Source organism: Eleutherodactylus coqui, chromosome 11, assembly GCF_035609145.1.
Source record: "Eleutherodactylus coqui strain aEleCoq1 chromosome 11, aEleCoq1.hap1, whole genome shotgun sequence".
Lineage (NCBI taxonomy): Eukaryota > Metazoa > Chordata > Amphibia > Anura > Eleutherodactylidae > Eleutherodactylus > Eleutherodactylus coqui.
The window spans coordinates 141,141,422-141,162,350 of NC_089847.1; the positions used below are offsets into that span (position 1 = coordinate 141,141,422).

The 20,929-nt window shown below is 40.0% G+C and overlaps 1 protein-coding gene across 4 annotated transcripts in view; it reads right to left on the reverse strand.

Moving 5' to 3' along the window:
• The window catches only part of INSC (INSC spindle orientation adaptor protein), a 203,979-nt gene that overhangs the window by 3,684 nt on the left and 179,366 nt on the right, over nt 1-20,929 (reverse strand). For 3 of the 4 annotated variants that reach the window (XM_066583699.1, XM_066583700.1, XM_066583702.1), the window contains exons 10-11: nt 1,932-1,998; nt 831-986 (exon numbers count right to left, since the gene is read on the reverse strand). In XM_066583699.1, the coding sequence (XP_066439796.1) occupies nt 831-986; nt 1,932-1,998 (223 nt within the window). Of the gene's footprint in view, nt 1-811; nt 987-1,931; nt 1,999-20,929 lie in introns of all 4 variants that reach the window. The other variant, XM_066583703.1, reaches the window with a different exon arrangement.

The window sequence follows — 20,929 nt, forward strand, 5'->3', positions numbered from 1 at the left end:
TCTATAAGTGCCAGCACAGCATACCCGTAGATTACAGGAATATATACTAGCATGCAGTGGTTGGCAGCAGTTTAGTCGCTCACCACCCTACAGGCGACCTCCATGCTTTTCGTTTTTTTAGTTGTGTGATATCCATGCCAGTATCTGCTTTGACAGTATCCGTATACAGTACCGGCACCTATAGATTGTATGAAAGTACTTGTTTTGTATGCCAGCATATATTCATAATCTACAGGTACCAGTACATCCTCATGACCTCTAGGTACATGAACTGCATGCCAGCATATGTTCATTAACACAAGAGTAGATCAGTATACATTTGGATGATCTATAAGTGCCAGCACAATATGGCAACATATCATTATGATCTACAGGTACCCATATTGTATGACCGCATATGTTCATGTAATCTATAGGTACTAGTACATCAGCACACATCCCACTGATCTATAGGTACTAGTACATCAGCACACATCCCACTGATCTATAGGTACTAGTACATCAGCACACATCCCACTGATCTATAGGTACCATCACATATCAGCATGAAGTGTTATGATCTATATGTACCCGTACTGTATGCCAGCATGTATATAATCTATAGGCAGCAGTCCAGTATAGCAGCATACATCCTTATAGTCTATAGGCGCGAGTCCAGAACCCCTTCTGCTGCAGTGCTTTGCAGGAAATATATGCAGTAATGGCATCTAGAAATCACATCTCCTGCAATGCGATGCAGCAGAGTGCGGTGCATTCTGGGAGCTGCAGCATATCCCATGTGACATGAAGGTGCAGTAGTTCATCGACTTGCTCTGGTGCTGCGCTCGTACAGTCGTGATCTATGGCAGATTGCGCGATGTTTGGATCCCGGCAGAGACGTGCGAGTGTGACGGCCGACTTCTGCAGAACCCGTTCACAGGCGGAGACCTCGGCGGCGCTCCTGGTGAGGCTTCTCTCCGTCAACATGCCGATGAGTGTCTCCACCCCTGTGTGAGGAGAAGCATCATCATTACTGAGTATGTGTACACCCTTCACCCACCGGGAAATGGAAACTGGCAGAATAGGGAGTGCAGCTCTGGAGGATAATACAGGATAAGTAATGTATGTACACAGTGACTCCACCAGCAGCAGAATAGTGAGTGCAGCTCTGCAGTATAATACAGGATGTAACTCAGGATCAGTACAGGATAAGTAATATATGTACACAGTGACTCCACCAGCAGAATAGTGAGTGCAGCTCTGGAGTATAATACTGGATGTAACTCAGGATCAGCACAGGATAAGTAATGTATGTACACAGTGACTCCACCAGCAGAATAGTGAGTGCAGCTCTGCAGTATAATACAGGATGTAACTCAGGATCAGTACAGGATAAGTAATATATGTACACAGTGACTCCACCAGCAGAATAGTGAGTGCAGCTCTGCAGTATAATACAGGATGTAACTCAGGATCAGTACAGGATAAGTAATGTATGTACACAGTGACTCCACCAGCAGAATAGTGAGTGCAGCTCTGGAGTATAATACAGGATGTAACTCAGGAGCAGTACAGGATAAGTAATGTATGTACACAGTGACTCCACCAGCAGAATAGTGAGTGCAGCTCTGGAGTATAATACAGGATGTAACTCAGGATCAGCACAGGATAAGTAATGTATGTACACAGTGACTCCACCAGCAGAATAGTGAGTGCAGCTCTGGAGTATAATACAGGATGTAACTCAGGATCAGCACAGGATAAGTAATGTATATACACAGTGACTCCACCAGCAGAATAGTGAGTGCAGCTCTGGAGTATAATACAGGATAACTAATGTATGTATACAGTGACTTCACCAGCAGAATAGTGAGTGCAGCTCTGGAGTATAATACAGGGTCAGTATAGTATGTACTCTATGTATATAGCTTTCAGAGGTGATTGCTGCTCACCGTTCTCCTGCAGGATGTCTGCTGCGCTCTGGTCCAGGATGGAAAGATTTGCAAGAATGGTCACAATCTGAAAAGTTTAAAAGAAGTAAAAGCGAGTTTTCGAATTCAGACATATAAACCATTAAAGGGGCGTTCAGAATTACTGTGAATAGTTTGTGTTCTGTATTTTTCACCCCCTCCACTAGAGTTGTTGAGCTGCAATACCAGATGCAGCCATGAACAAGAGGGGTGCTGTTCTTTACAAAATGCAGATACTTCCTTCTCATCCTGGGGTCCCTCCCATGTGTCAGCTTTATAGTTCAGCTACAACTGCAGTAAGCTCCCCGGAGCAGGATTCTAAGCTGGCCTCATTATGATTGCTGCTCTGGAGGCTCCTCCTGACTTGCTGTTACATTTGTATCTGTGTTTTTGATCTTTTTCTTCCCCTTTAAATCAATTCCCCTGGGAAGGTGTTGGGTGCAGATTTGTTTTGAAATCCTTTTTAACACATTGAGATGAAATTATCCGTCATTCCGATGTCAATATGTCATCACTTCAACCGTCGGGGTCCGGCCGTTACTACACAACGGTGGGGGGCACTTACTTTCAGCTGCGCTCCTCTAGTCACAGCTCTGTGATATGAGGGGAGGGGGAGGGGTGGAGGGGGTTAGCTACCAAAATATGAAAGCCCCAAAATGGTGAGGAATCAAAACAAAATGGCTTCCTGGAGTATAGCGCGGCACGTTTCTTCGCTCGCCATCTTGTGCTCCTAAAGGCACAACACTTTGCCATTTCACGCCGACTGCAGTAGGTGCGACGGAATACCCGGATGCGTCGCTGCTCGCCGATCAGACGAGGATCAGTTACGCCAGTTTAGTTTTATACGAAGGCTTCACATTTTGGCGTGTGTCATATTTGTGCCAAATTTGGGACTTTTGTGTCCCTTCCATTTTAGAGCAGTGTCCCCAGAAAGGGGCGTGTCGTAATGTTAGAGGGCGTGGCCTCCGACCGCAGTCACATTTATTAGTATTTATACAGATACTGGCCTGTAATTGTAGCGAAATGTACAGCAGGCAAGACGGGAGGGACTTCAGGGGGCAGCGGACGTACGGCGCAAAGATGCGCCAAATGTACTAAGAGGCTTGTGCCTGCAGCGATGGTGATCCAAGACCGGAGGGTAAAGCGCGCCCTTTCATATTGGGCGCATGGATGGCCCAAACACGGTAACTAAATTAAGATGTTTGTCCCAAAGTCTGCTACAAACTTACAGAACTCTTCGGCCTCCACCAGACCCCCCCGGTCACGTTACGCAGCGCCCGCCCTACAAGCCGGAGGCGGATCACCAAATCATCCAGCGCCGCCGACATCACAAAAAAATACCATAAAAAGGTTCAAAAAGTAAACTCCGTAAAGTGAGCGCCGGCGCCTGATTGGGGAGGAGGCAGCGATGTCATTATGGCGGCGCCGCTGTCACTCAGCAGCAGCACTTAGCCAAATGGAAGGGAAAAAAACGCGTCAAATCCCGCGCGGTCTGGTCCTAAGTAGATGCATCAGACGCCGTCATTAGCGCGGCGCGGCGCTATCCGCTCCGCTGATGACTGAAGGTTTTCATCAATATAATCATCAAATTTCAAATGCAAAAAAATATAAATGTGATTGCGAGGTTATCGTAAATGTTCAATTACATATTACTAATTATAGAGGGAGCGCCGCAGCGCCAGAAATTGAGATTGAGCCGTGATTTCATTATCTTTTAGGAGTAAAACATACGGTTATCAGCAGGAAAAACTTCTCCCCCGCGGCTGCAACTTTATCTCCTCATTTACTCCTCCCGGCAGCAACTTCAGAAAGTGCAGAAAACAGAAAACAACCCAACGTGACGGAAAGTGGAGGGCGCTGCGAGGGCGGGGGCCAGGATAGTGACCGCAGAGACCTGGGTACAACCAGGGGGGGCAGCAGGCCAGAAGCAGAACACTGGCATCGTTAACCCCTTCGTGATCGGCCAAGTCTGTGCCTTAAGGACCAAGTGATGTCACATTCCAAGAGTCGGAGGCTTATAGCTTGCAGATGTTACTGGCCGCACTCTGGGGGACATATAATGTGTTATAGATGTTACTGACCGCACTCTGGGGGACATATAATGTGTTGGAGATGTTACTGGCCGCACTCTGGGAGACATATTATGTGTTGGAGATGTTACTGGCCGCACTCTGGGGGACATATAATGTGTTGGAGATGTTACTGGCCGCACTCTGGAGGACATATAATGTGTTGGAGATGTTACTGGCCGCACTCTGGGGGACATATAATGTGTTGGAGATGTTACTGGCCGCACTCTGGGGGACATATAATGTGTTGGAGATGTTACTGGCCGCACTCTGGGGGACATATAATGTGTTGGGGATGTTACTGGCTGCACTCTGGGGGACATATAATGTGTTGTAGATGTTACTGGTCGCACTCTGGGGGACATATAATGTGTTGGAGATGTTACTGGCTGCACTCTGGGGGACATATAATGTGTTGGAGATGTTACTGGCTGCACTCTGGGGGACATATAATGTGTTGGAGATGTTACTGGCTGCACTCTGGGGGACATATAATGTGTTGGAGATGTTACTTGCCGCACTCTGGGGGACATATAATGTGTTGGAGATGTTACTGGCCGCACTCTGGGGGACATATAATGTGTTGGAGATGTTACTGGCCACACTCTGGGGGACATATAATATGTTGGAGATGTTACTGGCCGCACTCTGAGGGACATATAATGTGTTGGAGATGTTACTGGCTGCACTCTGGGGGACATATAATGTGTTGGAGATGGTACTGGCCGCACTCTGGGGGACATATAATGTGTTGGAGATGTTACTGGCCGCAGTCTGGAGGACATATAATCTGTTGGAGATGTTACTGGCTGCACTCTGGGGGACATATAATGTGTTGTAGATGTTACTGGCTGCACTCTGGGGGACATATAATGTGTTGGAGATGTTACTGGCCGCACTCTGGGGGACATATAATGTGTTGTAGATATTACTGGCTGCACTCTGGGGGACATATAATGTGTTGTAGATGTTACTGGCTGCACTCTGGGGGACATATAATGTGTTGGAGATGCTACTGGCCACACTCTGGGGGACATATAATGTGTTGGAGATGTTACTGGCTGCACTCTGGAGGACATATAATGTGCTGGAGATGTTACTGGCCGCACTCTGGGGGACATATAATGTGTTGGAGATGTTACTGGCCGCACTCTGGAGGACATATAATGTGTTGGAGATGTTACTGGCCACACTCTGGGGGACATATAATGTGGTGGAGATGTTACTGGCTGCACTCTGGGGGACATATAATGTGTTGGAGATGTTACTGGCCGCGCTCTGGGGGACATATAATGTGTTGGAGATGTTACTGGCTGCTCTCTGGGGGACATATAATCTGTTGCAGATGTTACTGGCCGCACTCGGGGGGACATATAATGTGTTGTAGATGTTACTGGTCGCACTCTGGGGGACATATAATGTGTTGGAGATGTTACTGGCCGCACTGTGGGGGACATATAATGTGTTGGAGATGTTACTGGCTGCACTCTGGGGGACATATAATGTGTTGGAGATGTTGCTGGCCGCACTCTGGGGGACATATAATGTGTTGGAGATGTTGCTGGCCGCACTCTGGGGGACATATAATGTGTTGGAGATGTTGCTGGCCGCACTCTGGGGGACATATAATGTGTTGGAGATGTTACTGGCCGCACTCTGGGGGACATATAATGTGTTGGAGATGTTGCTGGCCGCACTCTGGAGGACATATAATGTGTTGGAGATGTTACTGGCCATACTCTGAGGGGCATATAATGTGTTGGAGATGTTACTGGGTGCACTCTGGGGGACATATAATGTGTTGTAGATGTTACTGGCTGCACTCTGGGGGACATATAATGTGTTGGAGATGTTACTGGCCGCACTCTGGAGGACATATAATGTGTTGGAGATGTTACTGGCCGCACTCTGGGGGACATATAATGTGTTGGAGATGTTACTGGCCGCACTCTGGAGGACATATAATGTGTTGGAGATGTTACTGGCTGCACTCTGGGGGACATATAATGTGTTGGAGAGGTTACTGGCGGCACTCTGGGGGACATATAATGTGTTGGAGATGTTACTGGCCGCACTCTGGGGGACACATAATGTGTTGGAGATGTTACTGGCCGCACTCTGAGGGACATATAATCTGTTGGAGATGTTACTGGCTGCACTCTGGGGGACATATAATGTGTTGGAGATGTTACTGGCCGCACTCTGGGGGACACATAATGTGTTGGAGATGTTACTGGCCGCACTCTGAGGGACATATAATCTGTTGGAGATGTTACTGGCCGCACTCTGAGGGACATATAATCTGTTGGAGATGTTACTGGCTGCACTCTGGGGGACATATAATGTGGTGGAGATGTTACTGGCTGCACTCTGGGGGACATATAATGTGTTGGAGATGTTACTGGCCGCACTCTGGGGGACATATAATGTGTTGGAGAGGTTACTGGTTGTACTCCGGTGGACATATAATGTGTTGGAGATGTTACTGGCCGCACTCTGGGGGACATATAATGTGTTGGAGATGTTACTAGCCGCACTCTGGGGGACATATAATATGTTGGAGATGTTACTGGCCGCACTCCGGTGGACATATAATGTGTTGGAGATGTTACTGGCTGCACTCTGGGGGACATATAATGTGTTGTAGATGTTACTGGCTGCACTCTGGGGGACATATAATGTGTTGGAGATGTTACTGGCCGCACTCTGGAGGACATATAATGTGTTGGAGATGTTACTGGCCGCACTCTGGGGGACATATAATGTGTTGGAGATGTTACTGGCTGCACTCTGGAGGACATATAATGTGTTGGAGATGTTACTGGCTGCACTCTGGGGGACATATAATGTGTTGGAGAGGTTACTGGCGGCACTCTGGGGGACATATAATGTGTTGGAGATGTTACTGGCCGCACTCTGGGGGACACATAATGTGTTGGAGATGTTACTGGCCGCACTCTGAGGGACATATAATCTGTTGGAGATGTTACTGGCTGCACTCTGGGGGACATATAATGTGTTGGAGATGTTACTGGCCGCACTCTGGGGGACACATAATGTGTTGGAGATGTTACTGGCCGCACTCTGAGGGACATATAATCTGTTGGAGATGTTACTGGCCGCACTCTGAGGGACATATAATCTGTTGGAGATGTTACTGGCTGCACTCTGGGGGACATATAATGTGGTGGAGATGTTACTGGCTGCACTCTGGGGGACATATAATGTGTTGGAGATGTTACTGGCCGCACTCTGGGGGACATATAATGTGTTGGAGAGGTTACTGGTTGTACTCCGGTGGACATATAATGTGTTGGAGATGTTACTGGCCGCACTCTGGGGGACATATAATGTGTTGGAGATGTTACTAGCCGCACTCTGGGGGACATATAATATGTTGGAGATGTTACTGGCCGCACTCCGGTGGACATATAATGTGTTGGAGATGTTACTGGCCGCCCTCTGGGGGACATATAATGTGTTGGAGATGGTACTGGCCGCACTCTGGGGGACATATAATGTGTTGGAGATGTTACTGGCCGCACTCTGGGGGACATATAATGTGTTGGAGATATTACTGGCCGCACTCTGGGGGACATATAATGTGTTGTAGATGTTACTGGCTGCTCTCTGGGGGACTTTTAATGTGTTGGAGATGTTACTGGCCGCACTCTGGGGGACATATAATGTGTTGTACAGGTTACTGGCTGCACTCTGGGGGACATATAATGTGTTGGAGATGTTACTGGCCGCACTCTGGGGGACATATAATGTGTTGGAGATGTTACTGGCGGAACTCTGGGGAACTACAGACGTCTCGCATAATGATCCCTATAGTTACAGCTCCTGGGGCCCTTTTACATGCAAATAAGGATGAGAAAAGGTCCATTTACATGCAAAGATAATTAATCAACTGAAGGACTAAAATATTTATTGATCTATTTGCATAAAATGTTAATGCCCATAAACATTTTATCATCTTTATTTGCAATTAAAAGGGCATCCTGTTTGCAGAGCCCAGCTTGTAATTAATCACACGCCCTGCTGTGCACACAGCTGCAAAGTTCTCTTTGCACCTGCCTCAGATTACAATGTTATCTGCTGACTCCCATGTGGTCTGTTGAGAGACACTTTATCTCTCAGTGTCTGAACGATGGATTTTTAAGTTCACCTTAAAATTATCCTTCAAATAAAAAATACATGTAACAATTATAGCTCATTTTTGGTTGTTTGAATGGATTTTGAGCAATAATCGTTATGTGAAAATGGGCCTTAAGGTACTTTCTTTTTGGGGTTTTTTTTATACAGGAGATCCCCAGCTTATACCAGCATGCTCCATATCACTATATACAGGAGATGTATAACTTATACCAGCTGTACATATATAATTATATACAGCAGATACCCAGGTTATACCAGCATGCTCCATATCACTATATACAGGGGATGTGTAACTTATACCAGCTGTACATGTATAATTATATACAGGAGATACCCAGGTTATACCAACATGCTCCATATCACTATATACAGGAGATACCCAGGTTATACCAGCATGCTCCATATCACTATATACAGGAGATGTATAACTTATACCAGCTGTACATATATAATTATATACAGCAGATACCCAGGTTATACCAGCATGCTCCATATCACTATATACAGGGGATGTGTAACATATACCAGCTGTACATGTATAATTATATACAGGAGATACCCAGGTTATACCAACATGCTCCATATCACTATATACAGGAGATACCCAGGTTATACTAGCATGCTCCATATCACTATATACAGGATGCATAACTTATACCAACTGTACATATATAATTATATACAGGAGATACCCAGGTTATACCAGCATGCTCTATATCACTATATACAGGAAATGTATAACTTATACCAGCTGCACATATATAATTATATACAGGAGATGCCCAGGTTATACCAGCATGCTCTATATCACTATATACAGGAAATGTATAACTTATACCAGCTGTACATATATAATTATATACAGGAGATACCCAGGTTATACCAGCATGCTCCATATCACTATATAGAGGAGATGTATAACTTATACCAGCTGTACATATATAATTATATACAGGAGATACCCAGGTTATACCAGCATGCTCTATATCACTATATACAGGAAATGTATAACTTATACCAGCTGTACATATATAATTATATACAGGAGATACCCAGGTTATACCAGCATGCTCCATATCACTATATACAGGATGTATAACTTATACCAGCTGTACATATATAATTATATACAGGAGATACCCAGGTTATACCAGCATGCTCCATATCACTATATACAGGATGTATAACTTATACCAGCTGTACATATATAATTATATACAGGAGATACCCAGGTTATATCAGCATGGTCTATATCACTATATACAGGAGATGTATAACTTATACCAGCTGTACATGTATAATTATATACAGGAGATCCCCAGGTTATACCAGCATGCTCTATATTACTATATACAGGATGTATAACTTATACCAGCTGTACATATATAATTATATACAGGAGATCCCCAGGTTATACCAGCATGCTCCATATCACTATATACAGGATGTATAACTTATACCAGCTGTACATATATAATTATATACAGGAGATACCCAGGTTATACCAGCATGCTCCATATCACTATATACAGGATGTATAACTTATACCAGCTGTACATATATAATTATATACAGGAGATACCCAGGTTATACCAGCATGCTCCATATCACTATATACAGGAGATGTATAACTTATACCAGCTGCACATATATAATTATATACAGGAGATACCCGGGTTATACCAGCATGCTCCATATCGCTACATACAGGAGATGTATAACTTATACCAGCTGTACATATATAATTATATACAGGAGATCCCCAGGTTATACCAGCATGCTCCATATCACTATATACAGCAGACACCCAGGTTATACCAGCATGCTCCATATCACTATAGACAGGGGATGTATAACTTATAGCAGCTGTACATATATAATTATATACTGGAGATCCCCAGGTTATACCAGCATGCTGTATATCACTATATATAGGGAGATATATAACTTAAACCAGCTGTACATATATAATTATATACAGGAGATAACCAGATTATACCAGCATGCTCCATATCACTATATACAGGAGATCCCCAGGTTATACCAGCATGCTCCATATCACTATATACAGGAGATGTATAACTTATACCAGCTGTACATATATAATTATATACAGGAGATACCCAGGTTACACAAGCATGCTCCATATCACTATATACAGGAGATGCATATAACTTATACCAGCTGCACATATATAATTATATACAGGAGATACCCAGGTTATACCAACATCCTCCATATCACTATATACAGGAGATGTATAACTTATACCAGCTGTACATATATAATTATATACAGGAGATACCCAGGTTATACCAGCATGCTCCATATGACTATATACAGGAGATGTATAACTTATACCAGCTGTACATATATAATTATATACAGGAGATCCCCAGATTATACCAGCATGCTCCATATCACTATATACAGGAGATGTATAACTGATACCAGCTGTACATATATAATTATATACAGGAGATCCCCAGGTTATACCAGCATGCTCCATATCACTATATACAGCAGATACCCAGGTTATACCAGCATGCTCCATATCACTATAGACAGGGGATGTATAACTTATACCAGCTGTACATATATAATTATATACAGAAGATCACCAGGTTATACCAGCATGCTCCAAAACACTATATACAGGATGTATAACTTATACCAGCTGTACATATATAATTATATACAGAAGATCCCCAGGTTATACCAGCATGCTCCATAACACTATATACAGGAGATGTATAACTTATACCAGCAGTACATATATAATTATATACAGGAGATCCCCAGGTTATACCAACATGCTCCATATCACTATATACAGGAGATGTATAACTTATACCAGCTGTACATATATAATTATATACAGGAGATCCCCAGGTTATACCAGGATGCTCCATATCACTAGATACAGGGGATGTATAACTTATACCAGCTGTACATATATAATTATATAGAGGGGATACCCAGGTTATACCAGCATGCACCATATCACTATATACAGGAGATGTATAACTTATACCAGCTGTACATATATAATTATATACAGGAGATCCCCAGGTTATACCAGCATGCTCCATATCACTATATACAGGAGATGTATAACTGATACCAGCTGTACATATATAATTATATACAGGAGATCCCCAGGTTATACCAGCATGCTCCATATCACTATATACAGCAGATACCCAGGTTATACCAGCATGCTCCATATCACTATAGACAGGGGATGTATAACTTATACCAGCTGTACATATATAATTATATACAGAAGATCACCAGGTTATACCAGCATGCTCCAAAACACTATATACAGGATGTATAACTTATACCAGCTGTACATATATAATTATATACAGAAGATCCCCAGGTTATACCAGCATGCTCCATAACACTATATACAGGAGATGTATAACTTATACCAGCAGTACATATATAATTATATACAGGAGATCCCCAGGTTATACCAACATGCTCCATATCACTATATACAGGAGATGTATAACTTATACCAGCTGTACATATATAATTATATACAGGAGATCCCCAGGTTATACCAGCATGCTCCATATCACTATATACAGCAGACACCCAGGTTATACCAGCATGCTCCATATCACTATAGACAGGGGATGTATAACTTATAGCAGCTGTACATATATAATTATATACTGGAGATCCCCAGGTTATACCAGCATGCTGTAAATCACTATATATAGGGAGATATATAACTTAAACCAGCTGTACATATATAATTATATACAGGAGATCCCCAGGTTATACTAGCATGCTCCATATCACTATATACAGGGGGTGTAGAACTTATACCAGCTGTACATATATAATTATATACAGAGATACCCAGGTTATACCAGGATGCTCCATATCACTAGATACAGGGGATGTATAACTTATACCAGCTGTACATATATAATTATATAGAGGGGATACCCAGGTTATACCAGCATGCACCATATCACTATATACAGGAGATGTCTAACTTATACCAGCTGTACATATATAATTATATACAGGAGATCCCCAGGTTATACCAGCATGCTCCATATCACTATATACAGGAGATGTATAACTTATACCAGCTGTACATATATAATAACATACAGGAGATCCCCAGGTTATACCAGCATGCTCCATATCACTATATACAGGAGATGTATAACTTATACCAGCTGTACATATATAATAATATACAGGAGATCCCCAGGTTATACCAGCATGCTCCATATCACTATATACAAGAGATGCATATAACTTATACCAGCTGCACATATACAATTATATATAGGAGATACCCAGGTTATACCAGCATGCTCCATATCACTATATACAGGGGATGTATAACTTATACCAGCTGTACATCTATAATTATATACAGGAGATCACTAGGTTATACCAGCATGCTCCATATCACTATATACAGGAGATGTATAACTTATACCAGCTGTACATATATAATTATATACAGAAGATCCCCAGGTTATACCAGCATGCTCCATATCACTATATACAGCAGATACCCAGGTTATACCAGCATGCTCCATATCACTATAGACAGGGGATGTATAACTTATATCAGCTGTACATATATAATTATATACTGGAGATCCCCAGGTTATACCAGCATTCTCCATATCACTATATACAGGAGATGTATAACTTATACCAACTGTACATATATAATTATATACAGGAGATACCCAGGTTATACCAGCATGCTCCATATCACTATATACAGGAGATGTATAACTTATACCAGCAGTACATATATAATTATATACAGGAGATACCCAGGTTATACCAGCATGCTCCATATCACTATATACAGGAGATGTATAACTTATACCAGCTGTACATATATAATTATTTACAGGATATCCCCAGGTTATACCAACATGCTCCATATCACTATACACAGGAGATGTATAACTTATACCAGCTGTACATGTATAATTATATACAGGAGATCCCCAGGTTATACCAGCATGCTCTATATTACTATATACAGGATGTATAACTTATACCAGCTGTACATATATAATTATATACAGGAGATCCCCAGGTTATACCAGCATGCTCCATATCACTATATACAGGATGTATAACTTATACCAGCTGTACATATATAATTATATACAGGAGATACCCAGGTTATACCAGCATGCTCCATATCACTATATACAGGATGTATAACTTATACCAGCTGTACATATATAATTATATACAGGAGATACCCAGGTTATACCAGCATGCTCCATATCACTATATACAGGAGATGTATAACTTATACCAGCTGCACATATATAATTATATACAGGAGATACCCGGGTTATACCAGCATGCTCCATATCGCTACATACAGGAGATGTATAACTTATACCAGCTGTACATATATAATTATATACAGGAGATCCCCAGGTTATACCAGCATGCTCCATATCACTATATACAGCAGACACCCAGGTTATACCAGCATGCTCCATATCACTATAGACAGGGGATGTATAACTTATAGCAGCTGTACATATATAATTATATACTGGAGATCCCCAGGTTATACCAGCATGCTGTATATCACTATATATAGGGAGATATATAACTTAAACCAGCTGTACATATATAATTATATACAGGAGATAACCAGATTATACCAGCATGCTCCATATCACTATATACAGGAGATGTATAACTTATACCAGCTGTACATATATAATTATATACAGGAGATACCCAGGTTACACAAGCATGCTCCATATCACTATATACAGGAGATGCATATAACTTATACCAGCTGCACATATATAATTATATACAGGAGATACCCAGGTTATACCAACATCCTCCATATCACTATATACAGGAGATGTATAACTTATACCAGCTGTACATATATAATTATATACAGGAGATACCCAGGTTATACCAGCATGCTCCATATGACTATATACAGGAGATGTATAACTTATACCAGCTGTACATATATAATTATATACAGGAGATCCCCAGATTATACCAGCATGCTCCATATCACTATATACAGGAGATGTATAACTGATACCAGCTGTACATATATAATTATATACAGGAGATCCCCAGGTTATACCAGCATGCTCCATATCACTATATACAGCAGATACCCAGGTTATACCAGCATGCTCCATATCACTATAGACAGGGGATGTATAACTTATACCAGCTGTACATATATAATTATATACAGAAGATCACCAGGTTATACCAGCATGCTCCAAAACACTATATACAGGATGTATAACTTATACCAGCTGTACATATATAATTATATACAGAAGATCCCCAGGTTATACCAGCATGCTCCATAACACTATATACAGGAGATGTATAACTTATACCAGCAGTACATATATAATTATATACAGGAGATCCCCAGGTTATACCAACATGCTCCATATCACTATATACAGGAGATGTATAACTTATACCAGCTGTACATATATAATTATATACAGGAGATCCCCAGGTTATACCAGGATGCTCCATATCACTAGATACAGGGGATGTATAACTTATACCAGCTGTACATATATAATTATATAGAGGGGATACCCAGGTTATACCAGCATGCACCATATCACTATATACAGGAGATGTATAACTTATACCAGCTGTACATATATAATTATATACAGGAGATCCCCAGGTTATACCAGCATGCTCCATATCACTATATACAGGAGATGTATAACTGATACCAGCTGTACATATATAATTATATACAGGAGATCCCCAGGTTATACCAGCATGCTCCATATCACTATATACAGCAGATACCCAGGTTATACCAGCATGCTCCATATCACTATAGACAGGGGATGTATAACTTATACCAGCTGTACATATATAATTATATACAGAAGATCACCAGGTTATACCAGCATGCTCCAAAACACTATATACAGGATGTATAACTTATACCAGCTGTACATATATAATTATATACAGAAGATCCCCAGGTTATACCAGCATGCTCCATAACACTATATACAGGAGATGTATAACTTATACCAGCAGTACATATATAATTATATACAGGAGATCCCCAGGTTATACCAACATGCTCCATATCACTATATACAGGAGATGTATAACTTATACCAGCTGTACATATATAATTATATACAGGAGATCCCCAGGTTATACCAGCATGCTCCATATCACTATATACAGCAGACACCCAGGTTATACCAGCATGCTCCATATCACTATAGACAGGGGATGTATAACTTATAGCAGCTGTACATATATAATTATATACTGGAGATCCCCAGGTTATACCAGCATGCTGTAAATCACTATATATAGGGAGATATATAACTTAAACCAGCTGTACATATATAATTATATACAGGAGATCCCCAGGTTATATTAGCATGCTCCATATCACTATATACAGGGGGTGTAGAACTTATACCAGCTGTACATATATAATTATATACAGAGATACCCAGGTTATACCAGGATGCTCCATATCACTAGATACAGGGGATGTATAACTTATACCAGCTGTACATATATAATTATATAGAGGGGATACCCAGGTTATACCAGCATGCACCATATCACTATATACAGGAGATGTATAACTTATACCAGCTGTACATATATAATTATATACAGGAGATCCCCAGGTTATACCAGCATGCTCCATATCACTATATACAGGAGATGTATAACTTATACCAGCTGTACATATATAATAACATACAGGAGATCCCCAGGTTATACCAGCATGCTCCATATCACTATATACAGGAGATGTATAACTTATACCAGCTGTACATATATAATAATATACAGGAGATCCCCAGGTTATACCAGCATGCTCCATATCACTATATACAAGAGATGCATATAACTTATACCAGCTGCACATATACAATTATATATAGGAGATACCCAGGTTATACCAGCATGCTCCATATCACTATATACAGGGGATGTATAACTTATACCAGCTGTACATCTATAATTATATACAGGAGATCACTAGGTTATACCAGCATGCTCCATATCACTATATACAGGAGATGTATAACTTATACCAGCTGTACATATATAATTATATACAGAAGATCCCCAGGTTATACCAGCATGCTCCATATCACTATATACAGCAGATACCCAGGTTATACCAGCATGCTCCATATCACTATAGACAGGGGATGTATAACTTATATCAGCTGTACATATATAATTATATACTGGAGATCCCCAGGTTATACCAGCATTCTCCATATCACTATATACAGGAGATGTATAACTTATACCAACTGTACATATATAATTATATACAGGAGATACCCAGGTTATACCAGCATGCTCCATATCACTATATACAGGAGATGTATAACTTATACCAGCAGTACATATATAATTATATACAGGAGATACCCAGGTTATACCAGCATGCTCCATATCACTATATACAGGAGATGTATAACTTATACCAGCTGTACATATATAATTATTTACAGGATATCCCCAGGTTATACCAAAATGCTCCATATCACTATACACAGGAGATGTATAACTTATACCAGCTGTACATATATAATTATATACAGGAGATACAAACGTTATACCAGAATGCTTCATATCACTATATACAGAAGATACCCAGGTTATACCAGCATGCTCCATATCACTATAGACAGGGGATGTATAACTTATACCAGCTGTACATATATAATTATATACAGTATATTCCCAGGTTATACCAGCATGCTCCCTATCACTATATACAGGAGATGTATAACTTATACCAGCTGTACATGTATAATTATATACAGGAGATACCCAGGTTATACCAGCATGCTCCATATCACTATATACAGGATGTATAACTTATACCAGCTGTAAATATATAATTATATACAGGAGATCCCCAGGTTATACCAGCATCTCCATATCACTATATACAGGATGTATAACTTATACCAGCTGTACATATATAATTATATACAGGAGATACCCAGGTTATACCAGCATGCTCCATATCACTATATACAGGAGATGTATAACTTATACCAGCTGTACATATATAATTATATACAGGAGATCCCCAGGTTATATCAGCATGCTCCATATCACTATAGACAGGGGACATATAACTTATACCAGCTCTACATATATAATTATATACAGGAGATACCCAGGTTATACCAGCATGCTTCATATCACTATATACAGGATGTATAACTTATACCAGCTGTACATATATAATTATATACAGAAGATCCCAGGTTATACCAGCATGCTCCATATCACTATAGACAGGATGTGTAACTTATACCAGCAGTACATATATCACTATATACAGGAGATCCCCAGGTTATACCAGCATGCTCCATATCACTAAATACAGGAGATGTATAACATACCAGCTGTACATATATGATTATATACAGGAGATCCCCAGGTTATACCAGCATGCTCCATATCACTATATACAAGGGATGTATAACTTATACCAGCTGTACATATATAATTATATACAGGAGATCCCCAGATTATACCAGCATGCTCCATATCCCTATATACGGGAGATGTATAACTTATACCAGCTGTACATATATAATTATATACAGGAGATACCCAGGTTATACAAGCATGCTCCATATCACTATATACAGGAGATGTATAACTTATACCAGCTGTACATCTATAATTATATACAGAAGATCCCAGGTTATACCAGCATGCCCCATATCACTATATACAAGGGATGTATAACTTATACCAGCTGTACATATATAATTATATACAGGAGATCCCCAGATTATACCAGCATGCTCCATATCACTATATACAGGAGATGTATAACTTATAACAGCTGTACATATATAATTATATACAGGAGATACCCAGGTTATACAAGCATGCTCCACATCACTATATACAGGAGATGTATAACATATACCAGCTGTACATATATAATCATATACAGGAGATACCCAAGTTATACCAGCATGCTCCATATCACTATATACAGGTAGATGTATAACTTATACCAGCTGTACATATATAATTATATACAGGAGATACCCAGGTTATACCAACATGCTCCAAATCACTATTTACACGGGATGTATAACTTATACCAGCTGTTCATATATAATTATATACAGGAGATCCCGAGGTTATACCAGCATGCTCCATATCACTATACACAGGAGATGTATAACTTATACCAGCTGTACATATATAATTATATACAGGAGATACACACGTTAAACCAGCATGCTCCATATCACTATATACAGAAGATACCCAGGTTATACCAGCATGCTCCATATCACTATAGACAGGGGATGTATAACTTATACCAGCTGTACATATATAATTATATACAGGAGATCCCCAGGTTATACCAGCATGCTCCATATCACTATATACAGGATGTATAACTTATACCAGCTGTACATATATCACTATATACAGGAGATCCCCAGGTTATACCAGCATGCTCCATATCACTAAATACAGGAGATGTATAACATACCAGCTGTACATATATGATTATATACAGGAGTTTCCCAGGTTATACCAGCATGCTTTATATCCCTATATACAGGAGATGTATAACTTATACCAGCTGTACATATATAATTATATACAGGGGATACCCACGTTATACCAGCATGCTCCATATCACTATATACAGGAGATGTATAACTTACACCAGCTGTACATATATAATTATATACAGGAGATACCCAGGTTATATCAGCATGCTCCATATCACTATATACAGGATGTATAACTTATACCAGCTGTACATATATAATTATATACAGGAGATACCAAGGTTATATCAGCATGCTCCATATCACTATATACAGGGAGATGTATAACTTATACCAGCTGTACATATATAATTATATACAGGAGATACCCTGGTTATACCAGCATGCTCCATATCACTATATACAGGAGATGTATAACTTACACCAGCTGTACATATATAATTATATACAGGAGATACCCAGGTTATACCAGCATGCTCCATATCACTATATACAGGATGTATAACTTATACCAGCTGTACATATATAATTATATACAGAAGATGCCCAGGTTATACCAGCATGCTCCATATCACTATATACAGGATGTATAACTTATACCAGGTGTACATATATAATAATATACAGAAGATGCCCAGGTTATACCAGCATGCTCTATATCACTATATACGGGAGATGTATAACTTATACCAGCTGTACATGTATAATTATATACAGGAGATGCCCAGGTTATACCAGCATGCTCCATATCACTATATATAGGAGATGTATAACTTATACCAGCTGTACATATATAATTATATACAGGAGATACCCAGGTTATACCAGCATGCTCCATATCACTATATATAGGAGATGTATAACTTATACCAGCTGTACATATATAATTATATACAGGAGATACCCAGGTTACACCAGCATGCTCCATTTTACTATATACGGGAGATGTATAACTTATACCAGCTGTACATATATAATTATATACAGCAGATACCCAGGTTATACCAGCATGCTCCATATCACTATATACAGGAGATGTATAACATATACAAGTAGCACATATATAATTATATACAGGGGATACACAGGTTATACCAGCATGCTCCATATCACTATATACAGGATGTATAACTTATACCAGCTGTCCATATATAATTATATACAGGAGATCCCCAGGTTATACCAGCATGCTCCATATCACTATATACAGGATGTATAACTTATACCAGCTGTACATATATCACTATATACAGGAGATCCCCAGGTTATACCAGCATGCTCCATATCACTTAATACAGGAGATGTATAACATACCAGCTGTACATATATGATTATATACAGGACATCCCCAGGTTATACCAGCATGCTCCATATCACTATATACAGGGGATGTATAACTTATACCAGCTGTACATATATGATTATATACAGGAGATACCCAGGTTATACCAGCATGCTCCATATCACTATATACAGGATGTATAACTTTTACCAGCTGTACATATATAATTATATACAGGAGATACCCAGGTTATACCAACATGCTCCAAATCACTATATACAGGAGATGTATAACTTATACCAGCTGTACATATATAATTATATACAGGAGATACCCAGGTTATACCAGCATGCTCCATATCACTATATACAGGAGATGTATAACTTACACCAGCTGTACATATATAATTATATACAGGAGATACCCAGGTTATATCAGCATGCTCCATATCACTATATACAGGATGTATAACTTATACCAGCTGTACATATATAATTATATACAGGAGATACCCAGGTTATATCAGCATGCTCCATATCACTATATACAGGTAGATGTATAACTTATACCAGCTGTACATATATAATTATATACAGGAGATACCCAGGTTATACCAGTATGCTTCATATCACTATATACAGGATGTATAACTTATACCAGCTATACATATATAATTATATACAGGAGATACCCAGGTTATACCAGCATGCTCCATATCACTATATACAGGATGTATAACTTATACCAGCTGTACATATATAATTATATACAGGAGATCCCCAGGTTATAAAAACATGCTGCATATCACTATATACAGGATGTATAACTTATACCAGCTATACATATATAATTATATACAGGAGATACCCA